The sequence below is a fragment of the Platichthys flesus genome, chromosome 17 (assembly GCF_949316205.1).
Source record: "Platichthys flesus chromosome 17, fPlaFle2.1, whole genome shotgun sequence".
Taxonomy (NCBI): domain Eukaryota; kingdom Metazoa; phylum Chordata; class Actinopteri; order Pleuronectiformes; family Pleuronectidae; genus Platichthys; species Platichthys flesus.
In genome coordinates, this window is record NC_084961.1 from 19,468,809 (window position 1) to 19,486,665 (window position 17,857).

Below are 17,857 nucleotides of genomic sequence, written 5' to 3' on the forward strand. Positions count from 1 at the left end.
ACACCTTTTGATTTATAGTTGCTGAAAACAATTGGGCGCCAGAACAGTAGGTGGCGCAACGAAAGACGAGCTTAGAGAAGCCTACCTCATGAGTTCTCAGAAGAAGTCCAGGTTCATTATTTACCTGCCCCCGGCTTTTCACACACACAGTCTACGATGACACCTCAATAAAATAAAGTGACACCAAGCGGGTCAAAATGCTGATGTTATCGTTTCTTAGCGCAGCGGTTCCCCGGTCTTGTTTCCGAACTGAGTTGCTAATTCAGCAGCTTGAAGCTACCCGGAGGCAGCTAGCTCCCACCCCCCCAGCTTCCACACACAGTCAGCAGGGACTCCCGATACTAACTACTACCAAGTGTTTGGGTTTATTGTGATATAGGAAATGAGACAGGAAGTTTGAGGTCCGGAAATGATGTTGTTCCGAAATACTGTCGTTAGCGGACCAATCACAGCCAATGGCTAGCCGTAGGCTCTTCGCCATGCCGAGGTGTAGTTAGAAAAATCTGAGCTGCACGAAAAGCTCTCCACGGAGCCCGGAGAAGGGGTCCCACGGCAAAGAAGGCGGTCCTATCTGTCTGTGTCCGTCACAACGGAGAAGCATGAATTGGCCTTAAGAAAAAAGGTAACTTGATCCGGATCAACCAGATTTACAGAATCCACCAGATTAACAGAATCTGCAGCAGGTGATCAGGGATGAGCTTGAACCCGGAGCTTCACCTGCTCTTATTATAAGAAACAGAGGTGGCAAAATGGATGTGGTATAAGCGTTGTCTTTTATTGCTTCACCTGTTTGCTGTATGAGTATGAGACCAGTATTCCCTCTGAAAAATGCAAAGGGCTTGTTGCCACAGTCATTTAGACACATTTTGCGGCAGGCGTAGCATTGCTGAGCAGTTCGAAGAAGGCCGCAGGATCGAAACTGTAAAGAATGTTCTGGGTGAACAAGAACTGGAGTGGTGGAGAACAGAGTTTTGTGTCTTTTAAAATTTGCATCAGTGTCAATGTGAAAATTACTGTGAGGAGGTGAGTCTTGTGAGGGGTTTGGTCACCTTACTGTAATCTCTGATTAATCTACGTTAGAAATTTGCAAATCCCAGGAAGCATTGTAATTGTTTTCTGGTCTCAGGAATTGGCATTTCCATCACATTCTTCACTTTGATGGGGTCTTCCCTTAGACTGTGTATGGAAAGAGCATTTCTCTGCTTTAATAAACAATCTGTTCTCCAACAGTCTCTGAAGCACCAACCTGACCTGTTGTCTATATAAACATATACACAAATTGATTAAGCATATCACGGAGAACACCATTTACAAGATTTTGGAAAACAGCAAGGGCATTTGTGAGGCTGAACGGCATCACCCGGATCTCAAAGTGTCCCAGGGGGGTATTGAAGGCCATTTTCCACTCATCGCCCGCCTTGATCCCGACCAGGTGATAGGCATTGCGGAGGTCTAATTTGGGGAAGATACAGGCTTCATGCAGGGAACCAAATGCTGAATCAATCAGGGGATGTGGATACTTATTTTTAACCGTGATATTGTTGAGGGCTCGAAGGTCAATACAGGGTCGCAGGGAGCCATCTTTCTTTTTAACAAAGAAGAAACTGGCCCCCACAGGGGATGAAGATTGTCTAAAGCAGTGGTCACCAACCTTTTCAAGCATTAGATCACTTTTTAATCCCAACCCCAAACCAAGATCTACCACCCTGACATCTTCCAAAAACCAGTCTTACAAGGGTCATGTTTATTACTTTTATAATTTCTGTAAAATGCTGAATGTACGAGCATAAATATACACAAAGAAAATCAGTTATGCAACTTTATATTTTCAATGTACAATATTTAGCTTCTCAGTTCAACAATATATTTTGCAGAGGAGCTGCTACTGCAGCACAATGTATTTGCATAGTCTTTGCATGTATTATGGCTACAAATAGGACTATTTGCTTGTTTAAAAGGTGACCTAGGGTGCTCTGAAAGGCACCAATAAATAAAATGTATTACTATAAAGACTTCCTTTTCGGGTTTAGATAAATTAAACAACTTGCTGGAGGCAAGTGTGTGATCAGGAAAGAGTGTAATGGCAGAACCATAGGATGGATGGGGGTATTGTAAGGGCCTTGAATTTACAAAACACCTCCCTCAGGTCGTAATAAGCTGGAGGAACATGAGATAGGTCCAGTGGTTTGGAATAAGGTACAGGATGGAGACCTGGAGACGGGCAGGCTGATCTAAGGCAGTTTGAATGACAATGAACACTCCGACCTATCACTATGCTGCATCTACAATCAGCGTGAGGATAGTGTAGCTATGACAAGGGCTGCCCCAGGGAAGAGTTGGGTGAGGTGATGAACAGGAATTGGAGGATTACCAGAATTGATTGCCAGAAGTGATCAGGGTAATCGTTAGGGTTTGGTTGGTAATTCTAGCCATGTGTCTGCCATATACGGCACTCACCTCTCTGGGTTTTGAGAGTGGGTTGAGGGGAATGTTGGTATGCGACACCAGATTTGAGTCTATGAAATTCTCGTAGGACAACGAATACACCATGGCCTTGAGGAGGAGAGAAGGAGAATTTGAAACAAGGTTGGTATTTAGCCAAGTTCTGGACAGTGTTCCGTGACTGGTGGATTGTGTATGCCTCAACAGGGTTCCTCCTCTGACTGATGAGCCTAATTGATGGGCCAGCTACGGCACCGGACAAGAGTTTGGCCAATTTGGCCGCGGTAAAGGCAGAGACGTTCCCTGAATCTTAACTGTCATTCAGTTGCCGTGAGCCGAGTCCTCCCTAGTTGCATGGGCTTCTCAATGGGTTCGTTAGAGGTAGAGCAGGTTACTGAATCAGGGGTCAGTGAACATAGTGGGGTTCGAGACAGTGAAACTGGGGTTTGCAGGCAACATGCTCTCTCTCGCTTTCTCTTTCTAATGCGATTGTCTCGTATAGTGGCTAAGGAAATCAATCCATCCATTGATTCAGAAACCTCGACAGCTAGCTCATCTTTCTTATTTTCTAGTAGACCCTGGGAAAAAACCCTCTGTATCCCAGCCTCTCTCCGTGGCGAGAATGCTGTGGCCCACTGAGCTGCCTGATCCGAGAGGAGATCTCATGACAAAAGCTATTTTAACTCGATCAGAATTGTATATGCAGGATTTATGATAGAACACGAGAGAGCACTGGAGCAAAAATCGTCTGCAAGACCCCAACTCACTGGACTAGTACTCTGGTATGGGGATGCTGGAATCCAGTGAGGCAACAACAGGGAGAGCCCTGGAGCTGTAATAGAAAGTATTAAGGGGTGGTGTGGCCTACGGGGCCAAAGTGTCCTTGGCAAGATACTGAACCCCTAAATGGCCACTCATAAATGTTGAGTGTACTAATTGTAAGTCGCTTTGGACAAAAGTGTCAGCCAAATGACATGTAATGTAATGTAATATTTAAATATAAAGGCCCATTCTAGGTTTGAAAAAACAACAATTCATACAATTTAGATGAAACACACAAGTGAAAAAATCTGCCTGATTATTTTTTATTCAATTTCTGCCCATAGATCCCTTGTACCCTAAATCTTACACACTAGACCAGGGGTTTTAAAAAAAAAATGCATGAGGCCCAGACATCAACCCTCCTCCCGTTCTGGGGTCCGGATAATTAGAGACATACAATTATGGGCTCTGACTAAATCATCTTAATCATTTTTATTGCACAGGGTTATTTTTGTCAAAGATGTAACATCCTCAAAGACAAATATAAAGTGCTTTAGGTTGAACTGAATGACTGTTTCATTTTCAAACAGGAATGTAAATGTAAAAGAATGTTATTCTTAAAAGGTATTTGGCTTTGATAATGTTAAGTGTTGAGAATGCGGATTCGCAATTAGTTACTTTCGCATTAGTTTGATCTTGCCCAGTTTAATGAGTGACCCCCGATGCTTACTTGGCCCAGGGCTGAATCTTATTAGTTGTGGTGTTTTCACAGATTCACCTTGTTGGACTTGACATCTTTACTGGGAAGACACATGAAGATATCTTCCCAACTAACCATAACTTGGATGTCCCACGTGTATTAAGGAATCGGTACGTGGTAAGAGGACCTTGTCTGAGCTCTTGTTGTAACTGATGGTCCTCGGGGGGTCAGCTGCATTTGTAATGAATGCAGGGACCTTGTGATAATTTTACAACAAGTCTGCTCATCAATGTTGGTTGTTTTGACATGGTTTAGGATCGATATTCTCAGTTTAGTAGTTAAGGTCCCCAGAGGTCACGTGACGGAGCCTCTTTTGTTAAGCTACTTTACTGGTACTGGTTAGTCATTAGTGTTCTCTAACTTTATTTACTTTTTAAGCGACGATGTAAATGTTTTAAACGTTTCCCCTTTTCTAATGGCACATTCAGGTTGTCTGTGTCCAGGACAGTAACTTGATGTGCATGAAGGAAGATGATACCAAACATTATCTTAAAGTGCAGGAGGGTGAGCTGGGTGAAGAAATCACCAAGAAAGTCAATAGAGCAGAAACATGCCTGGTAGGTTTCTGAGATCAAAAAAAGTTGTTTATCATCTCACCTTGTGGTTTTTACTCTGCTGACTGATATTGACCTACAATTTGAGTGTCCGAGTTTTGCCCTTAACATTGCAATTAAGCATTAATTAAGCATTAATTTATTCATGGTTTTGTGTCATTGGTGGATTATAGTATACACACACTGTTGGGTTGGTTTACGGTCTGCCTTATACTCCTGCTAGTGTTGCACTTTATACTGATACTGGAAAGGTATTGCAATAACCAGCAGTTAACAAATCGTTAAGAAAAGCGTTTAACTTTATCTACTCAATTCACAATATTCACATTCATATTGATTCATATTTACAGCATCTGTCCAATGCATAATATTTAGCTTCTCAGTTCAGCCATATGTTCTGCAGAGGAGCTGCTTCAGTGGAACAATGTTTTAACTCAGGCTTTGTCTTGATTATGGCCACAAATATGACTTTACTTGTATAAAAGTATAGTCCTGTGTACACAAATACACAAATTGTGAGGTAAATTCCATATGAATGTGTTTTTGCTTCTAAACAAAATGTACACGTGTTAAAGCTTTGTATCAGTCCCAATCCCATTCCTAACTTGTCAACCTCAAAGCCAATTTCAAGTGACCTTTCACATACACTGCATGCCAGTGTAAACAGGAAGCGGATTCTCCTCTGCTGTTGCTTACTTAACCAAAAGAAAAAATACTTTGAACGAGAAATGACAATTGTGAAAAGGAAGAAAGACAATTGAGAACACACGATGAACGATGAGAAATTAAAAAGACTAAAAAACTAAATATAAAATAATACTAAACGTTGGAATGTCTTCTTCATCATTTAGATGTTGACCCACAGTGTTGTCCGCACAGTATTAAAGGGAGAGTTTCTGCAATATTTAGAGTAAAAGGCCTAATCTTTGACACTAGGCACATTTATATAATCTCATTATACACAATCACCAACTGAACGTTTACAGTTATATTACAAACACGGACATGCAGCATCTACAGCTGGGTATTTAAAAGGCACAGCTTGTAATGTGGAACACTGTTGGGCAGAAGTCACTGTAGGTGTCTAATAGTCTGCTGGCTTTGTGTGAAAAGAGGTTTCAAATGTTGTTTTTACAAATGGTTTTAAATGCTAGTATGCCGCCTATTACAAACACTTCCACTATGAGGTCTAGTGCAACACAGACACCGAGGCCGACAAAATTAATAGAACAAAATCAACACCTTCCTGGCACAACTCACCAATAAATGGATTGTCTCAGCGCTGTTGTGCAGGGTTAAGTTCTCTGATTCCCTTCCAAAGAGTTAACCACTCCAAAGAGTTAACCATTCTGGATTCTTCCAATGTTGCATCAGTCCACAGTTACAATCAGTTGTCATGAAATCTAATTTGAAAAGCAGTTTGCTGAAGAGCTCCTTCTTCCACTAAAACTAGACTAAAAGGTTTTTCCCTTTCACATTTTACATCTTGTCTTAGTCAGACTTTAAAGGGCGCTTTCACACCAACTTTATCTGGTCTGATCCAGATCAAACAAACCCTGGTTCGTGAAGACATTTTTTTGGGAGAGTTCTGCTTTTCGGAGGAGTGGCCGGAAGTTCAGACAGCATCATCAACAGAAGAAGAACCAAGGCGGTGTGCAGGATTACTTGTAGATTTGGAGGAATTGAACTAGTGTGTGGAGTACTGCCCCCGGTGTTGGTGATGCTGGTAGTAACACCATAATAATATTACAGTGGCAACAAAAACAACAATATCAACCGGGTAATCCATTTCCTCATTTGAAACAGAAACAACGTTCAAACTGACACGCTGACCACAGATGCATCCCATCTAACAACCAATCAGGGACAAGTAGTGGTCACAGTCCAAGTAGATGTCTGCTACCTAAATTGCAAGTGCCTTGCTAAAGGGCACCTAAGCAGAATGGGGTTAATTTGCATTTCACATTCAATCTCTTCAACTTCCCACAAAGTAAAGGACTTATTTTAAAAATCAAAAGACCTTTCCTTTGCAACAAAAATAGGCAAAGGGGGTCCAGGGAGTGAGGAGAGACCAGGGTCCCATCCCTTTCTCAAAACACTCGCGTTAACAACAATATGAGTCGGTGTAACTACTATGATGTTCTCTGTTAAGACTTCAGCTGCTGTTTATTGAACGTCAGCCCTAGAAGCGGAACAGAGATGAATAAATGAACTTGATCTGTTTTGCAATTGGATTTCTTCCGTGTCAGCCTGAACGACAGCAGCCGTCGTTTCTTCTTGTCTTTCGGGGAAACGGGCGCAATGTTCGGGCAGCGTGACGCCGTCTCCAGGGCTGAGGGGACCCGGGCTGGTGGGTACCGTCCCGGAAATAGACTCTTGACTTTGAGCAAGCTGGACTTACTCATGGTGTGTGGAGCAGAGGGGAGCAGAGGGCCATGAGGAGAGGAGTCCGACTACAGGCTGCTGCTGCTGGGGAGCGAGTGCAGCTGCGGGCGAGAGGAGGTGTGGAGTTCTGTACAGGTGAGAGAGGTGCAGCTGCGTAAAGTTAACCAACAGGAAACACTTCCGTCTATAACATTCAGAATAAATCAAATATAACTACACTTCAGTTTCACTTTCATTTTTATATTTATGTACAAAAAATACAAATAGACCAACAGTGTGTCCTAGGGTAATCTAATATGTTATAACCGAGCACATCCACGAGTGAGCAAGCAGCAAGGTTGTGTGGTCGTTTATCTTTTAGTTGTTTTAGGGGGAGATTAACAGATTCCCTTATTTACAGACCGGTTTTATAGGTTTGCCTCAGTTCTGATCTCACTGTCTATATAAATATATATCATTATATAATGTTTTATTTTATCTTGTCTTCTTTGTCGATAAAATAAAATCAAGACATATATGAACTGAATCAATATTCGTGAATATCGACAAATGAGATCACACACACAGACACACTGAATAGAGAACTCATATCCTGAAAGATGAGTGACAATAAAAAAACATTTGTACAATATTAGCATATTTCAGCCTTTTACCACTTTTCTGTCATATTTAATTGTAAAGTGAATATTTCAGGGTTTTGGGTCTAATCTTCAGTTCTGGAAAATACTTGTCAAACAATTATATAAATTCATATTTAACAATAAGAGATTATTGCTTGGACATTACCTAAATAATTGCCAATAAATTTAATCATCAGTCAACCAATACGTCTCCGGTATCCATGTTAAGAGAGGGTGTGTTTTGGGCAATCTGGTGGTCACGTGACCACATTATGCTGGACAACAGTCAAACATGTCATGACTACAAAAACACACAATCTAGATACACACATACAAAAGATGGTACAAATAGGAAATATATGAGGCTGCTCCTCCTGGTCTGATCACACAGGTCTTCTGACGATGCTACGGCAACGTCCAACACAATACAACTGTCAGTTCATCACACACAGACACACACACACACACTGAGTCATATCCCCTATAAGCACCAAACCATGGAAAGAACAAATCATGAGAACAAGCATTTTTAAATACTTTTTATTGTCTTTAATGTTTTTGCATTACAATATTTGCAGTCCTTAAAAAACAATAAATGAAAGAGTCGGAACCCATGTATCTTTCAAGTTTCTTCTTGTAAAGTTGCAAAAGAAAAGTAAACAAAAATATTTTCTGTGTCTGTTACAGGTATTTAGTGGTTACGCTGTTGGAATCCAAACTCAAAATGGCAGCATATTTCGGGGGACACTATGCTATGTTCCCCGGGGGTCTCCCCTCGTCAATTGTCTTGGGACTCTGCCTCCCGCAACCAGGTGAAGAAGGCCGTGACGGTCTTAAGGGCCACGCCCATACCCAGCTGCTTGGCCGGGTCTTTGCTCGTCCCCCACCTGAAGGACGCGTCCTCGGAGATGACATCCTGGTGTTTCAGACAGTCAAAGAAAATCCGGAGGAGGTCTGGAGAACAAATACATGTCAGTCATTATTTCAGCTGTGAAAACGGAGGTGAGACCAATTCCTAATGTTATCAATTAAATGAACGCGATTTCTATCTAGATAAGAAAAAAACAATATTGGTTTAGAAATTACTGAAGACGGCATTGTGTTCTGCAAAAGGGATTTGGAGTCGGAGTGATGCTCCCCAAATGAACAAATCCAGTTAATGTGAGTTGAGAACAAATTTGAGATTCAAAGTTTAAATCCATTTGTTCCAAATGTCCTTAAAGAGCTTAAAAAATAAACGGAAATATGAAAATCTACAATTCCATATATCAAGGCGAAGTTCTTCTGCTGATGAGAATCATGTGACAAGAAGCAAAGCTCCAGATAAGCTACTAAATGGACCTTGTAGTGGGATTGAACTGTTCCACTGGTTTGATCACAACTGAGAACTTGTTACACAGTTTATTCTTAAGAAATGAAGGATCATGTGTGAGTTTCATTTGGAGTGAACTCTGACGCAGAACTTTCTTGGAGGCCGATCGAGGGTGACGATCAGTTCCTGAAGCGCTTGCTGCTCACTGAGTCACGGTAGTTGAGATATAAAGGCAATCTCTTCTGAATGAGGGCCGTGTGCGCGCGACAGTTGGGGTTTTCTGCACAGTGAAGCAGGAGGCAGAGTAAATTAATTCGCTCGGCAGAGAGAAAGTATTATAATCAGCGGTGCGATTTGAGCAGAGGAGTCTCTGCTCCGGCTGGTGGAGAGTTTACCTTTCGCTGCTGCCTTACACACAGCCGTCATCAACGCCCTCAGGTAGGGAGACGAGCTCAGCTGAGAACTATAAAGCTTCTCCTGAGAAACGGAGAACAGAGGAGGAGGCGTAAAAACACAGCGTCTGTCAAATTCACAAGAATCTGCTCAGAAGTGATGACACTGAAAAGCAGTAAACACAAAGCCCTTTTCAGACAGGACCTGAACCGAATGGCCTTCCCCACATGCACAACCCTGCCAAAGGTTCTCTGCACAGGCGCCTCGACAACTTATCCTCCGCATTATTCAGGCGAGAGGTGGAGCAGCCAGGTGCAGCAGGCAGAGACAGGAAGTGACGAATTAACTACGCTGCAGAAATCACATGATCATGTGCCGACAGTGTCATTGGCTCTCATCACCACAAACATCTTTGTTGTTTGTTTGTTAAAATGTGTGTAATTTGGTGGAGCTTGTTTGAATTTAGGGAGACTGTTGGGCCTCGGAGGAGGTATGTGCTCTACTGAGTGCTTCTGGTTTTATTTATTATTTATATTACCTGATATTGGTGCAAGTTCAAAGTATGTAGATGTGCAATTAACCTATTTCTGATCTTAAACTGGAGCTTATGTTTTCATTTGTTTAGTTAGTTTGTCAGCAGGATTCATCAAAAACTACTGAAGTAATTTCCATGAACGTTTGTGGACCCAGGGAGGAAACCGTAAAGTTTTGGAGCACAGGTGGATCCAGGAATTGTATTGATGAGATCTTACCAGCAGTCGTGGACCAACATTAGCTTCAAGGTCCGAAATATAAGTACATTCCGTTATTTTACAACGAGGTGTAACTCAGCCCCACTCCGTCTGCCATTCAGGATTTTTACTGCACTCCAGTAACTCGCAGAGACTGGTTAATGTCACTTTTCGTACCTTCACACAGTTGAAGATCTCTTTTTCACTGGCCATGTCCTCCAGCAGGAGTCTCTCCATCATTTCAGCAGACTGAGCAGGTTTCTCTGAGGAGGGATTCCCCCAGCTGTCAGTCGGCGCTGCATATTAACCCCTTCATATCCAGCGGGGATTTTCCAAGTTGACTTCACACCTCCCACTCGACCTTCCAGTGGAGACACCTGGGAGGTCGCATGTTACGGTGCAACTTGGGTCAGATCTTTAGTTCTGTTCTTCGGTGGGAAGCAAGACCACTAGTCGCCTTACGTCTCTGTGAAGAACTGCTGCTGGGATCTTTTCTTTGAATTTCTTAGATGTTCGGTGATTTACTTTTGCTCCGGTAGGCCTTGTGACAGGAACGGGGTAGCTTGGGAAGGTTCTGACATTGACGTCCCTCACAACTCCTTTGCTGTCCGAGTTGACGCTAACCACTCTTGCAATCCTGAACTGACCCCTAAGGGCGTTTTGGTCCGCCATCCAGACGATGTCCCCGACTGCGACATTTCTCTTGGCGGTATGCCATTTGTTCCTTACGAATAAGTTAGGACCAGCAAGTTGACTCCAGTTCCTCCAGAACTTGTTAACTTGCGCTTGCATTTCTTTAAGCCTTTTGTAGGGACATCTACACCCTGTGATGCTCGTCCGAGCAGGAGACAGTTAGGAGTGATGAACTGGACGCTGTCTTCTCGGCTCTGTGTCCTGGCGTCAATTGGTCTTTCATTTGCAAGATTGGCAGCCATGTAGAGAGTTGTTTGGAATTCACTCCAACTTAGGCCGGACTCTCCTCCAAGACTCTGCAGTGCTCTCTTGACAATGCGCACAGCAGCTTCTGCTGCACCATTCCGGTGTGGAGAATCGGCTGGATGAATCTTCCACGACCATTCTGTGCCATCCTTGGCAGCTCTCTCCTCCAGGGTAGCTTTGTCAAGATTGGCAAGGAATCGGTACTGTTCTTCTAGGACTGGCTTAGCCCCAATGAAGTTGGTCCCAGGATCTGACCAGATTTTCTTTGGATGACCTCTTAGTGCTGTGAACCTCTGGTAGGCAAACAGACAACTCTCTGTGGACTGAGAGTTCACCAGCTCGGTGTGAATAGCTCTGGAGGCCATGCAACAAAACACAATTCCCCAAACCTTCAGTGACACTCTTTTCTTTACATCATCCCTGACTTGGTAGGGTCCGAAGAGGTCGACTGTTGTGTAGTGGAATGGGGCAGCTGGTTCTGTCCTCTCTGGAGGTAGATCACCCATTATTTGCTGGCATCTTTTTGCTTTAGTTTTCCTGCAGAACATGCAGTTTTCGACCGCTTTTTGAGCAATTCTCCGACCTTTCACGACCCATGCTCTTCTTCTGATCTTGAGCAAGGTCCCGGCCACTCCATCGTGGTTCTCCTCGTGGGCTTCTCGTGCTAACAGTGTCGACACCCAGGCTTCGTAAGGCAAGATGGGGACAGCAACTTTATCTTCCTTGAAGATCTGCACACGACCCCCACAGACCAACAATCCGGGTCTCTTGGTCTCTGTACACCACCAGCCTGTCTGTGGTTGTGCTTGGGAAGGATGCACTTTGCTGTGCCGCAAGGAAGATGTCTTTAAGGGCGTCTTCCCTCTCTGTCACTGAGATGACTTTTGAAAACGACACTGCCTCCCACTTTGGATTGTTTGCAGTTCGCTTGTTCCCTTTCATGAACATCCTTGCTGCTCTCCGGATCCAGGCGACTGTTTTGACAAGTCGGCTTAGGTTACTGAACCGCTTGACATCCACCAGTTCTTGGACAGTTGATCCTGCTGGTGGCCTCTTTGGTTGTGTTTTGGTCTGAGTTGGTTCCTGGTCTTGCTTTAGTTCAGAAGGCTTCTGCGTGTCAGTATCCTTTGGATCCGGCAGCAGTTGTGCCTTGGCTTGTGCTCGGGTCAGTGCAGCAACAAACGCTTTCTTCTGTAATCTGTTGACACCCTCTCTGGCAGCCATCACCAACTCTTTGGCAGATTTAACTGGCCACTCATCCACTGGTAGCTTCAAGAATGTTGGTCCGTTCTGCCATTCTGAACTTTCATCCAGGTCTTGAGGACTGGCCCCTCTGGTTATGATATCAGCAATATTGAGAGGACCAGGAATCCACCACCAATCTCGGGTTGCTGTTGTGTTCTGGATCTCGCCGATCCTGTTTGCAAAGAAGGTTTGATAACCATAGCTCTCTCTTTGGATTGCACCGAGAACTGTTTGGCTGTCAATGATATGGAACCACTTGTCAACTCGGCTCTTGCTGTGCTGTTCGAAGTACTTTTTGAGCTGTGAGGCAAACACTGCTCCGCACATCTCTGCTTTGACAGCATCACCTTTGTGGTCTTAAGGAGTTAGCTTTGCCTTGGACTCCACTAGAGTGACGACTGGGCCCTGCTCAGTGTTCCACCGGAGGTACATCACTGCGCCGTAGGCCTGGTCGCTTCCATCTGAGAATATTACTGCCCAAGGTTCTCCACTGAAGCTTGGAGGCATTATGGCCCTGGTGAATGTAATCCACCCGAGTTGCACATACTCCTCGAAGAGCCGGACTGCATCTTCTCTGAGGCTGTCTGATAATGCTGTGTCCCAGGTGTCTTTGACAGGGCAGTTGACACGCTTTGCCTCCTGGAATGCTCTCCGCACAAGGATGGCACCCTTTTGCTTGGCAGGAGTCACCAGGCCAACTGGATCATATAACCCTGAAACTTGACTCAGGAGGTCCCTTCTTGTCAAAGGGTTGGGGGTTTGCGCTCTTACTTGGTCTAGTCGAAGGTCTTGGCCAAGTCGCATCTTCTGCTTTCTCTTTGAGAAGTTTATGGATGACATGACATGGAGCTTATCCTCTTCCACGAGGTAACCTAGACCAAGTGCTTTGTTCTCGTCATCCCTCATTTGATTCGGGAGAACCATGTTGTTACCTTTGGTCTTGCTCGCATCGTCTTTCACCTTCCTCCCACTTTGGCCTGAGAAGACCCAAGGCTTCATCAGGAAACCTCCAGCTTTCAGGATTAGCTCCACATTCGCTGTGATGGTTTTCAGTTTCTCAAGGTCATTGTGAGATGTTAGGATGTCGTCGACATAGCTGTCATTCTGAAGTACTCCTCGCTCCTCTTCGAGGTGGGCAAAGGAAGGTAGGTTGGCTGTTTCTCGCATGGCGAGCTGTGCAATGCAGCCTGCCGGTTTATCACTAATGTTGACTCTGGTAATAGCGTACTCCTCCATCTCCTCCTCTTCTGAGTCTCACCAGAGGAACCTGTGGAGGTGCATCTCACGGTCTTCCAACCATACTGAGTTGTACATTTTTGTGATGTCCCCTAAGGCAGCGTTGGTTCCCCCTCTGAACCTCAGGAGGACAGCACGTATCTGGTTGAGGACGTCTGGCCCCTTCATCAGTAGGTCGTTCATGCTGGATCCTTTGAACTTTTGACTGCTATTCCAGACGAGTCTTACCGGGGTTGTTACAGAGTGTGGGTTTGGTGCTATAAGGTGACTTACAAACCATACTGGTCCCTTCCAGGTAATGATCTGTTCTTCAGTCAACTTGACTGCAGCTCCTCTTTCCACCATGTCATGCACCTGAGCTTTGTAAGCAGACTTCCACTCTGGTGCTTTGGCTAGCTGCTTCTCGGTCCTCAGGAATGTTGCTTCCACTGCTCCTCTGTTGTTCGGCAGTGAGGCTGGATCCTCTAGCCAGGGATACTTTGCGTGCCAATGTGGTTGTCTGCTGTGATCATCGCTCATGACATACGTGAGTCCTTCTTTTACCACCTCAAGCTCCCTTTCTTCTGCAAGGGTCATTTCTTTGCCACCGGGCTGGCAATTTCCGCAACGTCAGCCGCCGCATCTGGGCTCGCATGCGGCGCCAATGCTATCCCAGTGCCACCACTCCAGGAAGCTTTGTTTGCTGGTTGAAGCGGTTGATCCTTGTGTTTCGAATACTTCTTTGTTTGAGATGTTCTGTTCTGGACTGTACGTGAGCTCTTCATATTTCACAGCTGCCGCTCTCATTGATCTTGCAAAATGCGTCTTTGACATGTGGGCTGACACTTCAACCTCCTCGCACAGTTTGGGGTGGGTTCCTCCAACCGTTTTCCCGAGGGGTCCATCCCACAGTACAAGGTCCCCCACAACTTTGACTCTCTGTGGAGCTAGCCGGCCTTCTCTGTGGCTAATGAGAAGCTCCACCTCTTTGGGCCTCACAAGCTCATCAAGAGGTACATCTGGGAAGAATGGCTGCAGTTGTCCAGGTGTTACACTTTTGTGGACATCTGCGATGTTCTCAAGCCCATAGCAAACCAATTGATGTGCTCTCAGTGTGTCCTTGGAAGTGGATACACGGATTTTACACGGAGATAGCGCTTTGTCTTTACTTGGACCTTCTTTCCGGCTACTCCATGGACAATGAGTATGATGTCTTCACTCTTCAGATTCAGACGGCTTGCTGCTCTGTGAGTGATGTAATTGGTGTCAGATGCTAAGTCGATGAGTGTTCCGACTTTCTCTCCGGCGTTAGCTGTGACGACGAGTAGCATCGTGATCACTGGAAGCTCCTGCATCCCGTTTTTTTCAAGTAGACCTTGCTGGTCATTTGAAGTTGTGAAGACTTTGGAGGCAACGTTTGAGAAGACCTCCCTGAACTGCTTTGCTAGGTCGGGTGGGAGATTTTTGATGAAATCCTCTTGACCCTCTGTGTACTTCTTGCTGCCTTTATCCTTTTCCGACTTGTCAGACTTCTTTGACATAGATTTAGGTGAGAGGTAGAAGTGATGCTCAGCCTGTTCTTCTCTGCAGTCTTGATTTTTGCATAGAAAGCCAGGTTTGCAGGATGACCGGACATCGTGAACCTCAAGGCATCTTGTACACGCTCCCAACTTCTTTACTGAAGACTTCCTTTCGGCTGCAGTCAGAGCCTTGAATTGCTTGCAGAAGTAGAGTTTTCTCTTGTTGCTGACTTTGTAGACTTGGTTCTTGCACTTTTCTGCTCAATCCTGTTGTCTCTCCAACTTGGCTTACTTGGCTCCTCATCTCGTAGCTGCTCAAGCTCCTCATAGATAGCTTCTTGCTTCTGGAGGAATGCCAAGAGATGATCAAACCGTTTGTCTGGCGTTACTCCATTATTTGGATCGGCTACATAGACAAGCCACTCTTTTTTGAGGGAATCAGGGAGTTTACTCTCGATTGCTTTTGTTACAAGGGGATTCTTTATGGCGCCTGTGTCTCCGAGGTCACTCAGGTCCCCGAGTGCTTTCTCCACGGCTTGAATCAACTCCACAATTTTCCTTGGTTAACTACTTTTGACAGATGGCATCTTCTGTAGGTCTTCCACTATTTCAATGGCGATAGCCGTTCGATTTCCATAGCGGTTCTCCAAGACGCGGAGAATCTCATCTGCAGTGTTATAGGTGGTCAGGCGAAAGTCTTTTTTGAACTTGTCATCGAACTTCTCCCTGTTTTTGGAGCGACTCCCAGTCCCTTCTCCACCTGTGAAAATCACGCTTGTAGCCAGAGAATCTCGGGAGAGCTATGGGTTTCAGCCTAATGGTTGGAGTAAAGTTGTGATTGCTGGCAGTGTCAGTTGTGTTTTCCGGTAGTCTTGCCGTTATGAAGTCAGCCTTTCTAGAGACCAGCCTGGTTGACTGGTGTTCCAGCTCTTTCAGCCGACCACGGAACTCTCGTTGGTCTTCCACCGGAACCCACTGCTGCCATTTGCAGTGCGCTTCCTTTGCGGAAACCATAAGTGTTTTCAGGTGAGTGAGCCTAAATTCATAGGCGTCAAGGTTGCTGTCGGTATGTACTCTACCAACACGCTCAGCTTCAGCTTCTGCTAGTTCTACAGCTGTGCGCAGTTCATCTCCAAACTTTGTCCAGAGTGCTTTTCCAAGTAGATCTTCAACTTCCTTCAGCTTCTGATTACATTAATTGATGGTCTTAGCTATGTCAGCGCTTTGCTGTTCGGTCAGCTTAACTGATCCTCCAGCTTAACTGATCCTCCTTAATCCAGCTTTACCTCCTCTTCTTCAATGACACCTGCCATGACTTCGTCATTGGTTTCCATGACTTTCTCGGCTGCAATGGTGATTTTACTGAAGCTATCTCGGAGCTGGTCTTCTGACATGCTGTCGTGAGTTCTGATGATATTGTTCCTTAGTCGTGTGAAGGATCGTTTGGCTACTGTCCGCTCACTTTTGAGCTGCTCAATGGTTTCAGCCATGTTGGATGTTTTGGGTCCAACTGCTGTTTGCAGGGTGCTTTTTTTTCCAGGTCACTGTCTTGCTTTTCCAGCTTACAGCGGTTTTTTACTGTCAAGCTATCTAGTGTTTGTGCAGCTTCCCTGCTTGAAAGGGATTGGTACAGACCGTAGGAGGTTTAACTGGGTTCCACTCATGCAATGACCACACCCTTTTCCTTCTTTAACTCCTCTTTACTTTTCTTTTTGTATTTTCACAGGTACAGGTAAGTTGTAGCAGGTAGGTATTGTGGGTACAGTTGTAAGTGGGTTGCAAGTGGTAAACTGCTAGGTATACTGCAAGGTAAAAAACCTTTAAAGAAACCAAAAATAACTACAGTAAATGCAGTGCAGAATGAAATAGTCAATACAAACATGTTTTTCATATATGCATTTAAATACTTATAAATATATAAATATTATTAATACTTTTCAATGTCTGAGCATATTTTCATGAATTCTGTTCTAAATATATGAAACCATTTTTAACTGCTTTAAATATCAATTCATTTTTAAATGCACAAATTCATCTTAACTGGGTTTTTTATATATTTATAATCACTCATTTGAAATGTAAATATAAATAGATCAATAAAGTGAAATAGAAATAACTTTAGCAGTATTCAGATAATTTCTATCCATCTACAGATCAAAATATAAACCCCATTTGCTCCTTTCCAGAGTTCTCCTGGCATCAGAGTTTGATATCTGAGGAGGAGTGGGAACCTGTGGCCTCAGAAAGCACAGTTTCAGGGGAGGATTCTCTGTCAGGAGGACTAGAAGCCTGGGTCTGGAGTGCAGCAGGGGGCATGAGAGATGGCTCATGGGCCGCTGTCTCCAGCTCAGTCCGGGACTCCCGGAGTGGGAGATTGATAGGTGTGCTGAGCGTGGAGGGGAGGTGAAGCTCCGGTTCAATTGCAGGAGGAGTGGACTGAGCTTCCGGTCTCTCCACGAGGGCTTCAGGTTGCACAAGCCTAGGTGAGGAAAACTTCTCACCAACTGGCTGCACTTCTGGCTCATTATCTGGAAGAAGGAAAAGTATAGATGAATACATGTCTTCAGAAATCAATCACCAAAAGGTAATATTTGCATCACAAACTACACTTAACAGTTCTTCAGATATATATGTAATGTAATGAAAAAATATAAATCTGTTTACAAGCTGTGAGATTTTGTGACTGTGACAACTTCAAGTTCAACAAGCCTCCTAATTAATGGCGATGTGGGCTTTCCAAGTTTATTATTAAGGGGTACTCTGACTTTGACTGGTAATTTCTCCTTTAACATGAGAAATAAACAACCACAGTCACAACAGTGTGATGAATGGCAGAGAGTGAATGTGTCAGTATTATCGTCCTGTCTGTCCGGTGTTGGGCAGCCAGCTGGATCTCACCAGGCTCTGGAGCTCTGCTAGTCTCTGGCTCAGGTGGGTCCTGGGTGACACTCTGTGGGGTTGGACTCTGCAGCATTCCTC

At 44.5% G+C, this 17,857-nt stretch overlaps 1 protein-coding gene and 1 long non-coding RNA gene across 2 annotated transcripts; both read right to left on the reverse strand.

The window, feature by feature from the left end:
- Positions 1 to 8,047: 8,047 nt before the first annotated feature.
- Positions 8,048 to 10,737, reverse strand: LOC133972827 (uncharacterized). The gene is made up of 2 exons (XR_009924481.1): positions 10,137 to 10,737; positions 8,048 to 8,477 (listed from the first exon to the last, which is right to left on the reverse strand). It is a non-coding gene; the product is annotated as an uncharacterized LOC133972827 (long non-coding RNA).
- Positions 10,738 to 17,038: 6,301 nt separating this feature from the next.
- On the reverse strand, positions 17,039 to 17,857 carry LOC133972828 (protein TsetseEP-like). The gene is made up of 2 exons (XM_062410404.1): positions 17,777 to 17,857; positions 17,039 to 17,406 (listed from the first exon to the last, which is right to left on the reverse strand). The coding sequence occupies exons 1-2, from the start codon at positions 17,850 to 17,852 to the stop codon at positions 17,078 to 17,080; spliced, it is 405 nt and encodes a 134-aa protein (XP_062266388.1). The 5' UTR covers positions 17,853 to 17,857; the 3' UTR covers positions 17,039 to 17,077.

Coding starts and splice junctions, on each gene's coding strand:
- LOC133972828 (XM_062410404.1), bottom strand. CDS start 17,852: ATGCTGCAGAGTCCAACCCCACAGAGTGTCACCCAGGACCCACCTGAG. Junction 17,407..17,776: donor TAGCAGAGCTCCAGAGCCTG/GTGAGATCCAGC, acceptor TCCTTCTTCCAG/ATAATGAGCCAGAAGTGCAG.